This window comes from Sinocyclocheilus rhinocerous, unplaced genomic scaffold, assembly GCF_001515625.1.
Source record: "Sinocyclocheilus rhinocerous isolate Xijiao unplaced genomic scaffold, SAMN03320098_v1.1 scaffold38, whole genome shotgun sequence".
Taxonomy (NCBI): Eukaryota; Metazoa; Chordata; class Actinopteri; order Cypriniformes; family Cyprinidae; genus Sinocyclocheilus; species Sinocyclocheilus rhinocerous.
In genome coordinates this window covers 342,576-358,879 of record NW_015666482.1, presented here as the reverse complement: position 1 = coordinate 358,879, position 16,304 = coordinate 342,576, and the positions used below count along the sequence as shown (strand labels likewise).

Sequence of the window (16,304 nt, the reverse complement as noted above, 5' to 3'; positions counted from 1 at the left end):
TCTTATTATTTTAGTTATTTTGCCTTTAATGTAAATAAGCATGTGCAAACAATATACTTGCTCTTTTGAATTTATTTGGATGTTAATTACATTGTGCGAGCTGTCTCTTTAATACCGCGTGGTTAATAGTCGTTTTGAATTGGGCTGACATTTTTGACACACCCACCAAACAAGAGAAAACGCATCTCAAACCCCGTTGCACACCGTTTCCAGGAAACATGTCGTTCAAACCGGAAACCGTAGCAAAACAGTGCGCACCGGTTTGAGCTTGAACTTACCCCTGGTCTTCTGTGCAGAGCGGAAGTAGCCTAGTATTTTATTAGTATTTGATTTTATACATGTGGTTGATATACGGAATCATAATGAAGATCTCATCGAATGACAAAAACACTTGACTTAGCCATTCGTATATTTATTTAAATTATAATAGTTACTAGTCTAGCCTACCTTTCCTTTATGATCATTTAAACATGCAACAATTCGCACAATGCAAAAAGACCTACACATTTCTGAATTGTGTTTTGGGTATTTTTTTTCTTTAAAGATGAAAAATAATAAAACACAGTATCACAATGCCATGTGGAATTTATTAATAAATTATTCTGATAGCAGCAAGAGTTCCATTTCTCAGACAATTAAATCTATCAAAGATGCATGTAAATTCATTTTTTATTTCCATTTCATGTAGAATATTGCATATTAATGTCGAATGGGGAAGGAGGCATAAAAATATCTCTCTCAAAGAATATTGACAATTTGAAGTTTTCCCAAAACTGGGAGGCCTGCCACCCACGTCCCTGCCAGGCCTATCTGTGATATAGCCTTTAATATCACAGAAATATCTGAAATATCTTGTGATATAAATGTGACTGTATTGTTATTTCAGAAACCAGAAAACATCAAGAATGGCACTTGATCTTTTAAACTCTTTTCCTTTACTGCCTTGGCTTGTGAAATCACGTCTTGAAAACGGCAGCTCCATTCTTCTCCATGGACAGAGGGTTCACACTGAGAAAGAAACAAGTGGAAAAAAGCTTTGCAAATATTCAGTGTCCTTCAGTGACATAGCTGTTTGTGTGCCTAACCAGCCACGACTCTTCCAGAAAGGAGTGTAAAGGTGTACTCCTTTAACCCTCTTTGTAAATATTATATTAATAAATATTGTAAATAAACATTTGACTGCTTTTTAGACTACTTAAAATCTCTGATATATTGTTTCCTTAAAAACCCTTTAAAGCTATTTTACCCACTTAAGACATCTCACTCGAACCACCACTATGAATGATATATATATTTTTTTTAATTTAGCTGAAATGGTTTTTGTGTTAGAGGTTGTTTATTCCCACCTTTTTGTTTTCAAATCTGTAACTGTTAAAGCCACTTCATTTTCTGGAGCTCAACCATCCAACACTTTCAACATATACATTTCTTATAGAAGTATCTATACAGAGTATAGAAGTATCCTGTTGAGGATACTTCTATACTCCTCTCTATTGAATTAATGATCCATATTGTTTTTCATTATTATTTGGGTTTATGCATAAACATTCCCAGTCCAAAAAAAAAAAAAATCATTTTAACATGGTGAATGGCTCACATACTGTCCTTTTTGGCCTTTAAACATAAATGCTTTTACTTAAACAATTTGAAGAGACACACTGTAACTCTAAACTGAGTTGTGTTATTTCAGATGTTGTCACATCCCTCAACCTCATCATCATGAGCAGAGAGAAACTTGGCCTTCATTACATTTATTTTCTGATTCTATTTTGTTTTACTTCTTTATATATTTGTTTATGTCTAATGTCAACTGTCATTTATTAAAGTATTATTTTTTCATCATTTTTGCCACAATGTCACATATCAACAAAAAAATAATAGTAGGCTACCTATAACTGACACAAGCAGCTGTTTTTTTTTTTGTAAGCATATGGACAGGCAGGAAAAGGGGTAAAACAATATTAATAAATAATATATAAAATAATGTTAACAATTTAAATGATAATAATATAAATACCCTACACTACGTTTGAACAATAAAAATTGGAGTAGGCTATTGGAGTGAATAGATAGGCCTATATAAAATCATTTTAATAACCTACTAAATAAAAAAGACTGGACATAATTTTAGTCTTATTTTGAATTCTAAAGTAACAATCTTTCATAACGGAGTAGGCTAGAATAAATAATGCATCAGAGATGGTCTAGAGATTAATTACATTAAGATCAATATTACATCCATGTGTGCAAGAGAGACAGAGAGAAAGTTAGAGAGATTACCCTTTCCTCTTGCAGCACGCGGGTCTCCAGACTTTACTTAGTAGTGTGCTCCATAGTGCTGAACAGCCTCTGATATACAATAAAGGGGTCAGAACTGCATTCACCCGTGGCAAAATGCGCAGGGGGTCTGAACCCTCATTTCTGAACGTATAGCACGTAGACCCCGCGAAATTACACACAATAACATGAAGAAAAAGGGGCAACCACGCGATCAGAAAACACACGGCTACTATTATGATTAGATAAATGGACGCGCGCTTGTTGTCGCGTTCCGCGCTCGGCGGTTCGCGTCCTAGCTGAAATTTAGCGATGAAGAACAGTCTGAGGTTCAACCCAATCATGATAACGACGGTGAAAATGTTCGCCACAAAAGTGCCAAAACTCGTGACTCTTTTAGCAACCCCCAAAGTACGAAACTAGTAAGAGGCAGCACTGTGCCGAGAGCCGCACTACTCTCAGAAATATTCATGAGTGATGAGAGTATCAGTAAATAAAGTTACAAGAAAAAGAACAGAGCCATAGCTCAAGCTGACATGTACACGAGTGCACAGAGCGTACATGGGTGCACGCTTTTAAAATGCGCACGAAGATGAAGGTGGTCTCACTAGTTCTCTCACGGGACAGATATGAAATAATATGAAAGCAGCAGGATCAAAACAGCATGCTAAACAGATATTAAAACTTTAATTAGAGCATAAGAATCGGAGGATAATAACTTTTTGTTTATACAGGCGAATTGCTCACTGATGGGTTTCTCAAATCTTAAAGGAATAGTTCACCCAAAAATGAAAGTTTGCTGAAAATGTAATCACCCTCAGACCATGTAGGTGAGTTTCGTCATCAGAACAGGTTTGGAGAATGTAGCATTGCATCACTTGCTCACCAATGGATCCTCAGCGATGAATGGGTGCCATCAGAATGAGAGTCCAGACAGCTGATAAAAACATTATGGTAACACTTTATTTTGATGGTCCCCCAACACATTACTGATTATAAGTAACTTTGCAAGTACATGTCAACCTATTCTACTAACCCTAACCTAACGGTCTACTTGAGAGTAAGTTGATAAGTAGTTGCAAAGTTACTAGTTAATAGAATGTCTGAAGTGGACTACTGAAATAAAAACATACCAACATCTCAATAACCTAAAAGTAATCCACACCACTAGTAGATCAATTAATTGTCTTGCGATGCAAGAAGGAGCATGTTTATAAGAAACAAATCCAACATTAAGATGTTTTAATGTGTTAAGGTGTTTCCAACATTAAGGTTTGTATATTGCATTCCTTATTTACTTGTTCTATATTTTATTTTATTTATTTATTTATATTTTTTATTATCTGTGTTTCTGTTCTGTCACTGTCATTCTGTTGCACTGTGGAACATACCTGGCAATAAAGCTCATTATGATTAACTTAAATAGTCTCTTCTGGCTAAAATACCAGTCCATAATTCATAATAACGTTTCCTCACATCAAAATCCAATTGTTTAGAACTGTTTTGGAATGTTTTCACTTGTAAATGGTGCTCTTGATTTGCATATTTCTCTCCTGATTCAGACAAGACAATTTTTTATCACTGGAGAAAGCAATGTTAGGAATAGAGGACTCATATTCATCTAGCCTACATCTTTTATGTCTCAACTGTCAATTTTCCCCAAATGGCCATTTTTGGGTGTACTATTCCTTTAAAATGTAAACACAAATATTTTTACTAAATAAAAAAAAGTTTGATTGATATGCACATTCATACAATAGTTACATAGCAACACTAACACTAACATTGTAGCAGCAAAAATTCCAGTGAGAGTTTTACAGTTTTACTACTTCCCTGTGATTTTGAAGTAGGCTATGTAAAATATAAACCATCTCTGCCCAGTTCTGCTGCTTTGTTTTGAGCCAGTCACCTGAACCTAAATGCTGTGATGAATCACTCTAGGGCTCCTGAAATCGCATGAGTATGTATGTCTTTTCAAGAAAAATTACTTCTCGATTGTTAGAAAGTATGTTCTATATAGTATGAATGTGAGTAGTATGAATGAAATTCAGTCTACTACATTTGCCATTCTGTCATAGTCATGTGACCTACCAGTGTCAGTTTCTTGTCTTCACAGTCTCATGTGATAGCTAATGCCGAGTTCACACTGCACGATTTTCATTTCACACAGCGTGATTGTGAATCGCCGACAGCTCCAGATATTTAGCATGCCAAATATTTCACCGATTTGCCTCCGATTTCGGGCATTTGTCGGCGATTTCGCAAAATCTGTCGGTGAGTGAAAAATCGGGCTAAAATCGTGCAGTGTGAACTCGGCATAAGTGTCCATTAAAATGCGCACTTCAGAATCGGGCCGGAAGTAGTACATCTGGGTACTTTTCGTCTACCGTTTTATGAATACTATAAATTCAGACATACTCATTTTTTTCACATACTGTTTTTAACAGTTTAGCTACAGCCCTAATCAAACACACTTGAAACAGTTTATTTACATTTACATTTAGTCATTTAGCAGACGCTTTTATCCAAAGCGACTTACAACCCTGTTGAAAAAACCAGCATATGCTGGTTAGGTAGGTTTTGACGCTGGGATGCTGCTTTAAGCTGGTCCTTTGCTGGTTTATGCTGGTCCTTTGCCAGCACATGACCAGCATAAACCAGCAAAAGGACCAGCATAAACCAGCAAAGGACCAGCTTAAACCAGCATCCCAGCGTCAAAACCTACCTAACAAGCATATGCTGTTTTTTTCCACAGGGTGTTGAGAACCAATTTGAAATTCATTGTATATATCATCCACAAAGTGGATGAAGAGTGAGAATGAATGTGCATGACAGAAAATGGGAATGACATGAGTTCAAGATGAAAATATGAAAGCCCAAAAAGAGCCAGGACAGCCCTCAACTCACATTAACTTCTCACAGGTCACATCAAAAGGACAACTGGCCAGATAAGCAGATGAGTTATTACATATTGTTGACTAACGAAAACACGTAAGGTCTCCATTCACAGGTGACAGCAGCTCTATCAATGGCAAGGAATTGTTCACTCCACCATTAAGGACCAGCAAATGTGCTGTTGTGATCAATGATCAGCAAAATGGATGGAGATTATAACATCTGAGTCCAAGCCTCAACTTGAATTACACCAACCATCCTCAGCCCATTGCAACAGCTCGCAAAGAGTCACCCAGGTAAAGATGAAAAGTCCATGGAGCTAATGAGAATTGCTGGTCCTCTGCTGGTTTATACTGGTCCTTTGGTGGTTTATGCTGGTCCTTTGCTGGTTTATGCTGGTCCTTTGCCAGCACATGACCAGCATAAACCAGCAAAAGGACCAGCATAAACAAACAAAGGACCAGCTTAAACCAGCATCCCAGCGTCAAAACATACCTAACCAGCATATGCTGGTTTTTTCAACAGGGAAAGTAGAGGCAATCAGACCAACGAGAGAGCAACAATATACAAGTGCTGTGACAAGTCTCAGTTAGTCAGTGCACATAGCAAGGTGTCTCTTTTTTATAAATACATTAGAACAGAATAGAATAGAATAGGTAAGTGCTAATATTAATTGGTCAGGTGATGGCAAAAAAGATGTCTTTAGGTGTTTTTTGAAAATGGCTAGACTCAGATGCTCGGATTGAGATAGGCAGGTCGTTCCACCAGCTAGGAACAGTCCAGGAAAAGGTCAGTGAGAGTGATATTGTGCCTCTTTGGGATGGCACCACGAGGCGTCGTTCACTTGCAGAAGGCAAGCTTCTGGAGGGTGCGTAGGTCTGAACTAGCGAGTTGGTGCAGCGCCAGTGGTTGTCTTGTAGGCAAGCATCAGTACCTTGAATTTGATGCGAGCAGCTATTGGCAGCCAGTGCAAGCTGATGAAGAGAGGTGTGATGTGAGCTTTCTTCAGCTAGTTGAAGACCACTCTGGCTGCTGCATTCTGAATCAGTTGGTTATCACAGTGCTTAGCATTATACTAAAGGTGTGTTGGAGCAGCTGAAGTCTGCAGAAAAGTAGCCCTCCAGATGTTGGCAACCCTTGCTCTAGGAGCCACTAGATGGGCCACATATGATAGTTGCATTTACTGAGATGATTTTTCAAACAAACTGCTCTACAGTGTATCAATGTGGGTTCATCAAGAAGATTATGGGGGTGCAGGACTGGTGGTAAAACTCTATATGTGGAGATTACGTTGTCATCCATTTATGCCGTTTTGTAAGGTCACAATACGTTAACATCAAGACTCCAACATGAAGACTTTATCTTGGATATTTATAACCTTAACCAATTAGAACCAACAATGGTCAACTAATCCTTTTATTTCACACAATCATTTTCAATTAAGTTGGAAAAATGTGTGTTTACTGTCCAATCTTTTGCTGGTCTTTAGTCTTCTATCACTGCCAGTGTCCTGTTTGTGGCATGTGTCTCGTGTGATCTCATGTGTGATGTCTCAAATTGCATCATTAACAGAAACATATTGTGATCTCTATTTGTTTTTGTGTGTATCTGCCTGATTAACCACAGTAATGATCACCAAACAAGGGATTTTCATCTCCAGTGATCCACTGTTGTGCTGAAGTCTTCTTCCCAAGGGTTAATTTGTATTCCAAAACACTGGTGATGATAAATGGTTCTGACAGTTTTCACCTTTGCATGTTTTAACACAATTAGTCCTGTATTTGGATTTTGTCACTCCTCATAGTCTTATAACTACAACAGTCTCACGGTTTTCCACTTAGGGTATAATTAAGTCACGAATTAGTTAGCTAATATCTTGCATGTGCCAACATGGGGATATCAAGTACACTTGAACGGTTATCAAAGACAAAAACAACAAAACGACTCCTCCAAGAGAAACGATCACAACACACTGTACACAGGTATACATTCAGCTTACCTGACACCATAATAGGAAAAACTGGTTTTGCTTCAGGGACCAAATTTTACATTGGACATCAAGTGACATCTGTAAAAAAGGAGTAAATGAAACATTAACATGAACTGGAACAAACTGAAACAATCACTAGGCCAAATTTAGAGTTTTTTAAGAATGAGGGCAAAAAAAAATTTCATCCTATGGTTTTTCTAAAAATATCAAATGGAAAAAGGCAGACACGGAACTAAGGTGCATTTAATCACTTTAATCCCAGTGATGGTAACATTATACACATTTTCAACATTCACAACATCTCAAAGGCATAACAATTCATATGCAGCTGAGCAACAAAGGCGTTAAGCTTTGCCTTCTACTGGTCATCCAGTGGTCGCCACATGCCTTCTATATAAATTATTTAGTAAAGTGCCAAGCTGGGTTGATAATTTACTTGAATATTCAGCAGTAATATTCAGAGAAACCACAGCACCAAGCTACTGATAAAGATCCAGCTTTATATAAATCATGCTGTTTTATCTAATCTCTTTGAGTGTCATAGTACATGTACATCTGATATGAATGAAACTGACAAGTGGGGCTATTATTGTACATATTGAGTTAAAAAGCAAACCGTTATGATCACAAAAACATTTACTAAGAAGCCATTCACACAGAAAGTGTTTTTTCATTTAAAAACGTGGAATGTGGAATGAAAAAACACAAGATCTTTGAATGTCTTTTAATGTGGCACTGCATTCTAAAAATGCAGTGTTTGTGTTTTTACGGCAAAAGAGTCAATGGTCAATAATGTCCATCTAGTGCATGTTTATACAGAAAAACAATGGAGTAGAATGCAAAAACATGTTCATTGTGAACGGCCCCTAAAAAGTAAAAATAACAAAACTAACAGTGGAGGACTGTGAAAAACCATGAAAATTATGTCTATGATAATAATTTAAAATAAATAAATACATCAGAAGAAAGTTAATGCCTAAGTTAACAGTCCAAACAATCAGAGATAACATTACAACACAAAATTTTCCATGTGTACTACACAAGTAGGAGTGCCATCATGAGAACAGAACTGGAAGTCACCATTCCATGTTACAACAAAATAATAATGGTTTGTTGTAATTGCTGTTGCCAGTGGAAAACAATAAGTCAAATGACAATGCCATGCACAATTCTGTTTAAATTGGAGATAATAAAGGGTTCATGCATTATGCTGTCTTAGAAGAGAAGTTAATGTTCACCAAAACACATGCAAGAAGGTGGCAGTGATGGGTGAAGGTGAACACTGTAAAAAGTAATTGTATGCTAATGTTTTAGCTCCTTTGGAAATTGCTTTGAAATTTGGGCTCATGACAAATTGTTAGGTGGCTCATGTTGCAATTTAGTAGAGTAACTTTACAGAAGTCATTGTGAGAAGCTCTTTCTGTTGAATCTTGAAGTAGTCTTTCAAGAATACTTTGTCCAAAGTTTCTAAGCATCCAAGACAAATTCCTCAGATAACATCTGATGGGTGAGAACGGTCCATTTTTCAGTCTGACTCAATGGCTTTATGTGTAACCTTTTCCAGAATATCAGTGTAGAAGGGAAATGAAGATGAGCGACAGAATGCTAGTAAAGAGTAGCATGACTCCATGGCCAAAGGGTCCAGGTAAGTCACCGCTACTATTGCTGGTTTTATCATCTATGTTACTGCGATCCTGCACCTGTTTTTCTGCATGCTTTTCCGCATAGACCATGTACAGCTCGACACAACGTCGTGCTTTCATTTGCTTAATGAGCGCAGGATAGCCGATCTCCATAATGCTAACAGTGTCATCTTCATCACCGTCAGCTTCTGCTTTTCTTTCCTGGGTCTGCTCTTGAGGTTGACTGTGTGTTTCGGGCGGCTTTGAGGTTACGAATAAAGAGCTTCCGGATGTGTCCCTTTCTGCAGTGCTGTTGTTGCTTGTGGCGTTTTCTTGAGCACCAGTAGGATCATCGGCTACTTCTGCTGCTTGAGCCTCAACAAAGTCAGTGGATCTCCTCGATCTTCCTTCCGGTTTCTCTCGGAGCAAGTCTGTCCTCTTCACACACTTGTCCATGAAGCTATCATAGGACTGCGGTGGAGGATTCTGGAAGATGTCATGAGGGTTAACGTTTCCTTGTCCCGCAGAGGCCGATCCTGCATTGCCAGGATTTCCACCTTGAGTGTTAGAGTTTCCGTTCACGTTACTGTCAGGGGGAGTTTGGCCGTAACGTCTGTACATGTAGTGATTGTAGTAGTATTCCTCCTGCGGGCTGTGGAAATTGAAACGGGGGCGAGGGAAACTTCCGAGGCCATATCCCAGAGCCATACCAGCCACCGCCCCAGCTCCAGCAGCCAAAATAGCCTGCTTGCCAAACCCCTTTGATTTATATGAAGGGGCCATACCCATGTTATGCACTGACTGGGCGAAAGGTGATCTGCCGCCGTACCCATAACTACCGTAGTTGCCGCCGTAGCCTGGGCTCATGATTTTGTTGTTGGGGTTCCAGTAAGGATATTGCGCCGCTGCTGGATATCCACCTGCACCTGCAACACCTCCACCAAACTGGTTAGGGCTGGAACCTCCCCGGACTGGATAACCTGGATAAGAGCCTCCAGCTGGGTAACCACCTTGTCCTGGGTAACCACTACGCCCTGGGTAGTTACCTTGTGGATAACCACCTTGAGCTGGATAACCACCTTGGGCCGGGTAACCACCACGCCCTGGGTAGCTTCCTTGGTTAGGGTATCCTTGACCTGGGTTAGAGCCTGCTGGTGGATATCTGCCCTGCCCCGGATACCCGCCTCCAGTACCAGGGTAGGGGGGTGGATTCTGGTTTGGTGCTTGAGGTTGGCGAGGATAGTTTCCAGGGGACGAGTGTGTCCCATGTGATGAAGTGCCTTTATTGCTACTGCTGCTGCCACTTTGGCTTCCTGTGCTGCTTCCACCTTTGTTTGAGCTTCCCCCACTTTTTCCCCAACTGAATCCGCCTTTACCGCCACCTCCTCGTCTGGCCACAACTGATACCACAAGAGCCAGACAGAGTAACAGTACTGTTAGGCGACCCATTTCTGTTGAAAAAGAGAGAGAGGTTCAATGAAAAGCGATCATTTTCAAAATTGTCATTTGAGGTATTTCAATTATGCCAGGCACACACTGCATAATTTTAGCCCCGATTTTTGTGGCACAGTTTTGTTGTCACAGTTTTGTGGAAATCGCAGACAAATGCTCGAAATGGTGGCAAATCGGTGCTCGTCGCACATGAGTAACAATCGCATATTATGCGTTATCAATGACGCAATCTGAGAGAAGTGCCAATGTGTCTCAGATGCCCGAGAGATATTTGGCATGCTAAATATCTGGACCTGTCGGCAACTCACAGTCCTGCAGTGTGAAATGTATTTTGACTGGAAATAGGGCTGTGCAAAAAATCAAATGCAATTTTCATGCTCATCTCGTCAGTAAAGGCGGTTCTGTGATTAGTAATAAATCTCCAGCACGTGCTTTCAGATGGAGCGGCATTTACTACACAGAGCCGTAGATCACTGACAAGCTATCACAGAACCGGCTTTACTGACGAGATGAGCATGAAAATCGCATTTGATTTTTTGCACAGCCCTAACTGGAAATGACATCGGCAACGACCTGCAACAAATGAGAGAACAAGATACAGGGCAAGGGAAAGTTCAGGGGGAGAAGTCATAATAGACCTGCAACAGAACATCAGCAAGCAACCACTCTCTCCTTCACAGTTTTTGACAGAAATAAATCCATTCTTGTGTGAGAATGCCTGTCTCTCGTGTGATCTTACATTATTTCCTGTCTCAATTCTTGTTTGTGTTTGGTTGTGAAACGTAGTTTGTAGACAAGGTGGAGTTGTTTGCGATTCTTCCTAATGAAAAGTTGTGTAATGTGTGACCCACTGTTGCTGATCCGTCGTGTAGTGTGCACACAACAGCAACTAGGCTACATGATACCCCAGACAGTCATGCGGTGTGAGAACAGCAGCAATCCAATGACTTTGAAAGTCATGCGGTGTGAACCCGGCATTAGATTCACATGTCATTTACACACATTACCACTGCCAGAAAGTCAGGAGAGAGGTTATGACCAGCAGAAACAGAAAGGTCTTCACTGACCAAAACATTTTTGCTTTTAGGCCCCAATCAGACAGAACGCGTTTTTCAGGTTTGAAAACGTGAGGAGCACCGCACTGCCTTTTTTTTGGTTTACTTTTTTTTAATTTAGAAAAGAGCAGTGCGCTGCGGTTTGTTTATGTTTCTAGGCAACCACTAAATCGGCTGTCCTGTCAGTCTAATCAAGGATTATAGCGCGAGCGCTCTAAATCTTTGGTTTGCTGTTAAGTAAACTGTCATATTAGTAGAAACAGCTCCGGATATCCCGCGACAGCCACCACAAGTTTCTCCTCCATCATTGCAGTCTCCAGTCTTTCCATGCAACTGTAAACTTTCGTCACAACGGAAGACCCACCTCTCGATTCATTCGATTGGACAATGGAAAAAAAAAACGTGAATGACAACGGGCACTTTTCTGCTCAGAGTTGCTATTTTTCAACATCAGGTGCTCAGAGCACTCCTGCAAAAACGCGAGGCGCAGCAGGCAGCTAAAAATCACTGCCATAGCAAACAATTTAAAAAAGGTGCCTCTCACTGCAAAAAACGTGTTCTGTCTGATCGGAGCCTTAAATGGCATCTCAAATTAACGTATCTGTGACAGCTAGCCATTTCGAACTGCATCATACTTGTAAAGAGGATTGGCTCATTCATATGAATCTGGTTATCAACTTCTTGTAGTACATATAAACACATTCACTAAATTGTGTAAATATATGCATGTAAGACACTATTTAAAGCTCTAGAATGTGCAGTAGGTAAATGAAAGCTGGGTGGTCCAGAATGAACGAGGTGTTTTACTTTTAACCTCTTGAGGAAAGTAAATGAAGAAATTATTCATAAAGCACAAAATTATACTATCCTCATTGAGCTACATGAACTTTTCCTGATTAACATGACATATGTTAGCGATACAGACTAATTAGATTTAGAAAAATGTTAACACTCCAAAGAGAAAGGAAAAAATGAAATCGCATCATATGACCCCTTTAAAAGTGTGTCAGTGTATAAATCCATATAAAAGAGGCAGGGGCTATTTGACACAGGGACTATATCTCAGTAACTAAAACGTTTTGAGTCGAACTTCCAATTATATAAAAGCTTGTTTTCTTTAGCATGATTTCAGTTTTCAAATGGTTCCACCTTTCAAATTAAAATTCCAGCATTGTCATGTTTTTATAATGGTTAGGGTAACAAATGAACACATTAAAACTACACTGAAACACATTCAAACATAATGAAAGATTTGAAGGGAAATTAAGGCCTTTAACTGAACTGCAATCTCAGTACAAGGGCATTTCCCATAAGTGTTAGGGTGGGGCAAGTTGTCACTTGTTTATAAAAATGTTAGAATTCATATAATTGATTAATTACACTATGTTGGTCAACACAATGGTTGAAATTTTGTTACCTTATATTTTTGCCCATTGTGACAATTTTCTCCATACATTGTGACAGCATTCCCTGCTACAGGGTCAATTTGAACCGTTTCCATTTTTATCCCATGGTAATAACGATGTAAACGTTTATAGTGATTTGGAGTCCAGAGTATATAGTTTGTGTCTGTATAAAATTTGGCTCAAAAATAATCCAATCTTAACAAAATTTTACTGGAGTAAAAACGTGACAACTAGCCCCGGTCACACCTACAGTGCTCAGATTTATGTTAACAAAAGGCGTGGCGTCATCCTGTATTATTTCACAATAATTCTTTAGTTTAACAAGTTAAGACAGACCAGTTATCACGTTCAACTGAGTATCTTAGTACCTGCGTGACTAAACGTGTAACGTTACTGACAGGAATGAAAACAGTAGTGAATGTATGTGTGTGTGTGTGTAACGTTATGTCTCATTGTTCAGAGGCCATTTCCGACATGTATTCATGGCTTTACATCAAGAATTAAATCTAAGTATTCAATAAAACGGACCATATCAAACTAAATTCAATATAACATCGTCATTAACATTTTTTTTTTTTTTTCCTTTTATACAACATATTACTTAATTATTCAAAACATGAGCGAGGAATGCATTGTATATAATATGTAAATATGTGTAGTGTCGAGATGCCAATTTATAATCAATCTAAACAACACCAGGCCGCTAGTCGCGTGTAAATTCTCAAACGCTTTAAATAGCGGGACTATATTGGGCGTGTAACCGTCAACTGCACTTGTTATTATAAAGCAAAACCAGTAGCTACAATAAACCAGCGAACCAATCATAACGCAAACAGCTCTGTTTACTCTAATAATACGCGTGTTTTAATCGCTAGCGTACCTTCGTGTTGATTTCAGCGCGTTCTCCCGGTGATTGTTGTCCCTTGGCTGCGCGACGACGTCAGTGACGACCGTAGACTGTGTGACGACGAAACTTTCCACTGGCTTGTGCGCTCGCGAGGAGAGTAACTGGGACCATCTGCGCATGCGTATTGGCCGTAATCCTTCCTCTGACGCAATTTACCAGAACTGTTGTGGGGATTCTGGGCAGACCCTAATATAATTATTCATTAAGCAAATGCTTTTTCTCAACATATCCTTTCAGGTGTCTATCAAAACATTTTACAGCCAGAAGTACACATGTATGCAACAGGTTTCCATGTCACTATCATGTCTTTATTGAATAATTTAACTCTAAAAATGGCAAAACCTCAAAGAGACATCAGAAAATTAATTTATTGCTTTTTTCCATCTTATTGGAACTCAAAAAATTAAATTTCATGATTTTTTTTTTTTTTTTTTGGAAACCTGACTCTTATTTTATATTTTAATGTTTGTATCCCCCAGGATATGTGGCTTTTTTGGGACTATTTACTGAAAACAGAACATTTGTTTATCAATGCTTGTTACAACATGGTTGTAATTCCCGAGTGCTTTGGAATACAGACCTAAGTTTGGTCTCTTTTTAAAGACGACACATAGTAGATTATTGCTGAAGTGAAAGCATTTAAAAAAAAAGAAAGTATCATAAAGTTATAAAAGTTTAAGTTTACAGTAAAGATATTGTAGTATACTATTTTTTTGTATTTTATATAATATAAATATTTGATAAAATATGTTGCACTCTAAAATTGCTATAAAATCAAAGCCATATGTCTAACCAAGTTATGTTCCAAATTTGAAATTTATATCACAACAGTTGTGGTTCCTGTGAGATTTTGTTTGGGCACTATACCAAAAATAACCACTGGGTTACACCCATACTCTACAGAACTTGTTTTTTTTTTTGGGACGTAGTTGTCTGTCAAAAATCTATCATTTTCTGCCACAGTGTCGCTTCTAATACAAAATAGCTACCAAATATGGAACCTTGACTGTCAGACCTTTCCAACAATATGTTTTATCAAGATTACAAAAAGATTTGATTTTCTAAAACACAAGTGACAAAATCAGAGTCAGTCTATATATATGCTTTTATATCTTGATTTATACCCCTAAAAGGGCGACATATCCCCTGAGATACAAACATTTAGAGACGTAAAGAGACATTTAGATGTAAACCTAATAAGTTAATGGTGAACAACAGCTTGTCGTCTCCAACATGTGTAAATATGTGAACTAGTGTTGCACGATATACCGGTACTAAAAAGGTATCGCGATACCATGCTTTTAAAAACGGTACGATTCCGCATTTTTAGTAGTACCTGTGAGATTTTGCATTTAAGAAAATGCATTTAAGAATGCATTTTAATAAGAGATATATTTCCTAAATAAAACACTGTTTATTTAGGGCCCTATGATTAATGGAAAACAGATTCCATCCGCGAATCCCGGGATCCAGTCATAAAAACGGAATATCACGGAATTTGCCTATTTAAAAATGAATCCTGCACCTTCAGCACGTCTCTGTATGAATCAATGGCGCAGACACACGGTTTCGTTTACTACACACATACTGAAGCGCGCGTGACGCTCGCGGTGTTTTCAGCCTCTGCCGCCTCAATATGTGAATACATGAACAAATGAACATAATCTCTAGAACTGCTGTGAGAGTCACTTCATGAGCATTTTACTGTTACTTTTGAGAAAAACATCTCGGTTACGCATGTAACCTTGGTTCCCTGAATAGGGAAGGAGATGCTGCGATGACATCATCGCTATGGGAACACCTCCGGTGTGATGAATGTCTGAAGCCCTTATACCATCACGCCAATTCATTGGCCAAATAGCGCTTAGCACCGCCCCCGACGCGTATGTACGTAAGCTATATCAGTGTGCTGCGCGCTATTTCATCAGATTTCCACTTGACGAAGGAAGCGCTATCAAAGGTACGGAACGGCCCGCATCGCAGCATCTCGTTCCCTATTCAGGGAACCAAGGTTACATTCATAACCGAGATGTTCCCTCTCATAGGTTCACTTCAATGCAGCGATGACGTCATCGCTATGGGAACGCTATACCATAACGCCTTACGTACCTTTAGATAGCTGGAAGACCAGGGAAAGCGTCTGCTCAAGCGAATAAGGAGCCGTCCTCATGTCCAGACTGTAGAACTTGATGAAGGTGCTAGGAGAGGACCATCCTGCCGCAGCACAAACATCTTCCATCGAGGACCCTTTGAAGAAGGCCTGAGAAGAAGCCACTGCTCTCGTAGAATGAGCACGCATCCCTAAAGGCGAAGTCAAGCCACGCGCCTCATAGGCCAGAGAGATAGCCTCCACTATCCAATGTGACATTTGCTGTTTGGTGACAGCAGAACCTCTGCTTTTACCACCAAAACACACAAACAACTGGTCAGATCCACGCCACTGAGCTGTGCGGTCGACATAGATCCTTAGTGCCCTCACTGGGCAGAGACTCAGACTATCTGACCCTGCATCAGCAGGGGAGAAGGCCTCTAAGACCACTTGCTGAAAGCGAAATGGAGTCAAAGCGACCGTAGGAACATAATCAGGCCTAGGTCGAAAACAGACTTTAACCAGCCCTGGGGCAAAGTCCATACACGAAGGGCTGATGGAGAGAGCCTGCAGATCCCCTACCCTCTTAAGGGAGGATAAAGCCACCAAAA

General features: G+C 39.4%; 1 protein-coding gene and 1 long non-coding RNA gene across 3 annotated transcripts; both read right to left on the bottom strand.

The window, feature by feature from the left end:
- Positions 1-567: 567 nt before the first annotated feature.
- LOC107732281 (uncharacterized) lies at positions 568-2,670 on the bottom strand. The gene is made up of 2 exons (XR_001638856.1): positions 2,281-2,670; positions 568-1,008 (listed from the first exon to the last, which is right to left on the bottom strand). It is a non-coding gene; the product is annotated as an uncharacterized LOC107732281 (long non-coding RNA).
- A 5,016-nt stretch (positions 2,671-7,686) lies between these two features.
- Positions 7,687-13,693, bottom strand: LOC107732293 (FHA domain-containing protein FhaA-like). Of its 2 annotated transcripts, none has more exons than XM_016543570.1 (2): positions 13,578-13,693; positions 7,687-10,235 (listed from the first exon to the last, which is right to left on the bottom strand). In XM_016543570.1, the coding sequence occupies exon 2, from the start codon at positions 10,231-10,233 to the stop codon at positions 8,731-8,733; it is 1,503 nt and encodes a 500-aa protein (XP_016399056.1). In that variant the 5' UTR covers positions 10,234-10,235; positions 13,578-13,693; the 3' UTR covers positions 7,687-8,730. The 2 variants fall into 2 exon arrangements, with proteins under 2 accessions (XP_016399056.1, XP_016399057.1); XM_016543571.1 differs by having other exon boundaries at positions 7,687-10,241; positions 13,612-13,693.
- Positions 13,694-16,304: the final 2,611 nt, after the last annotated feature.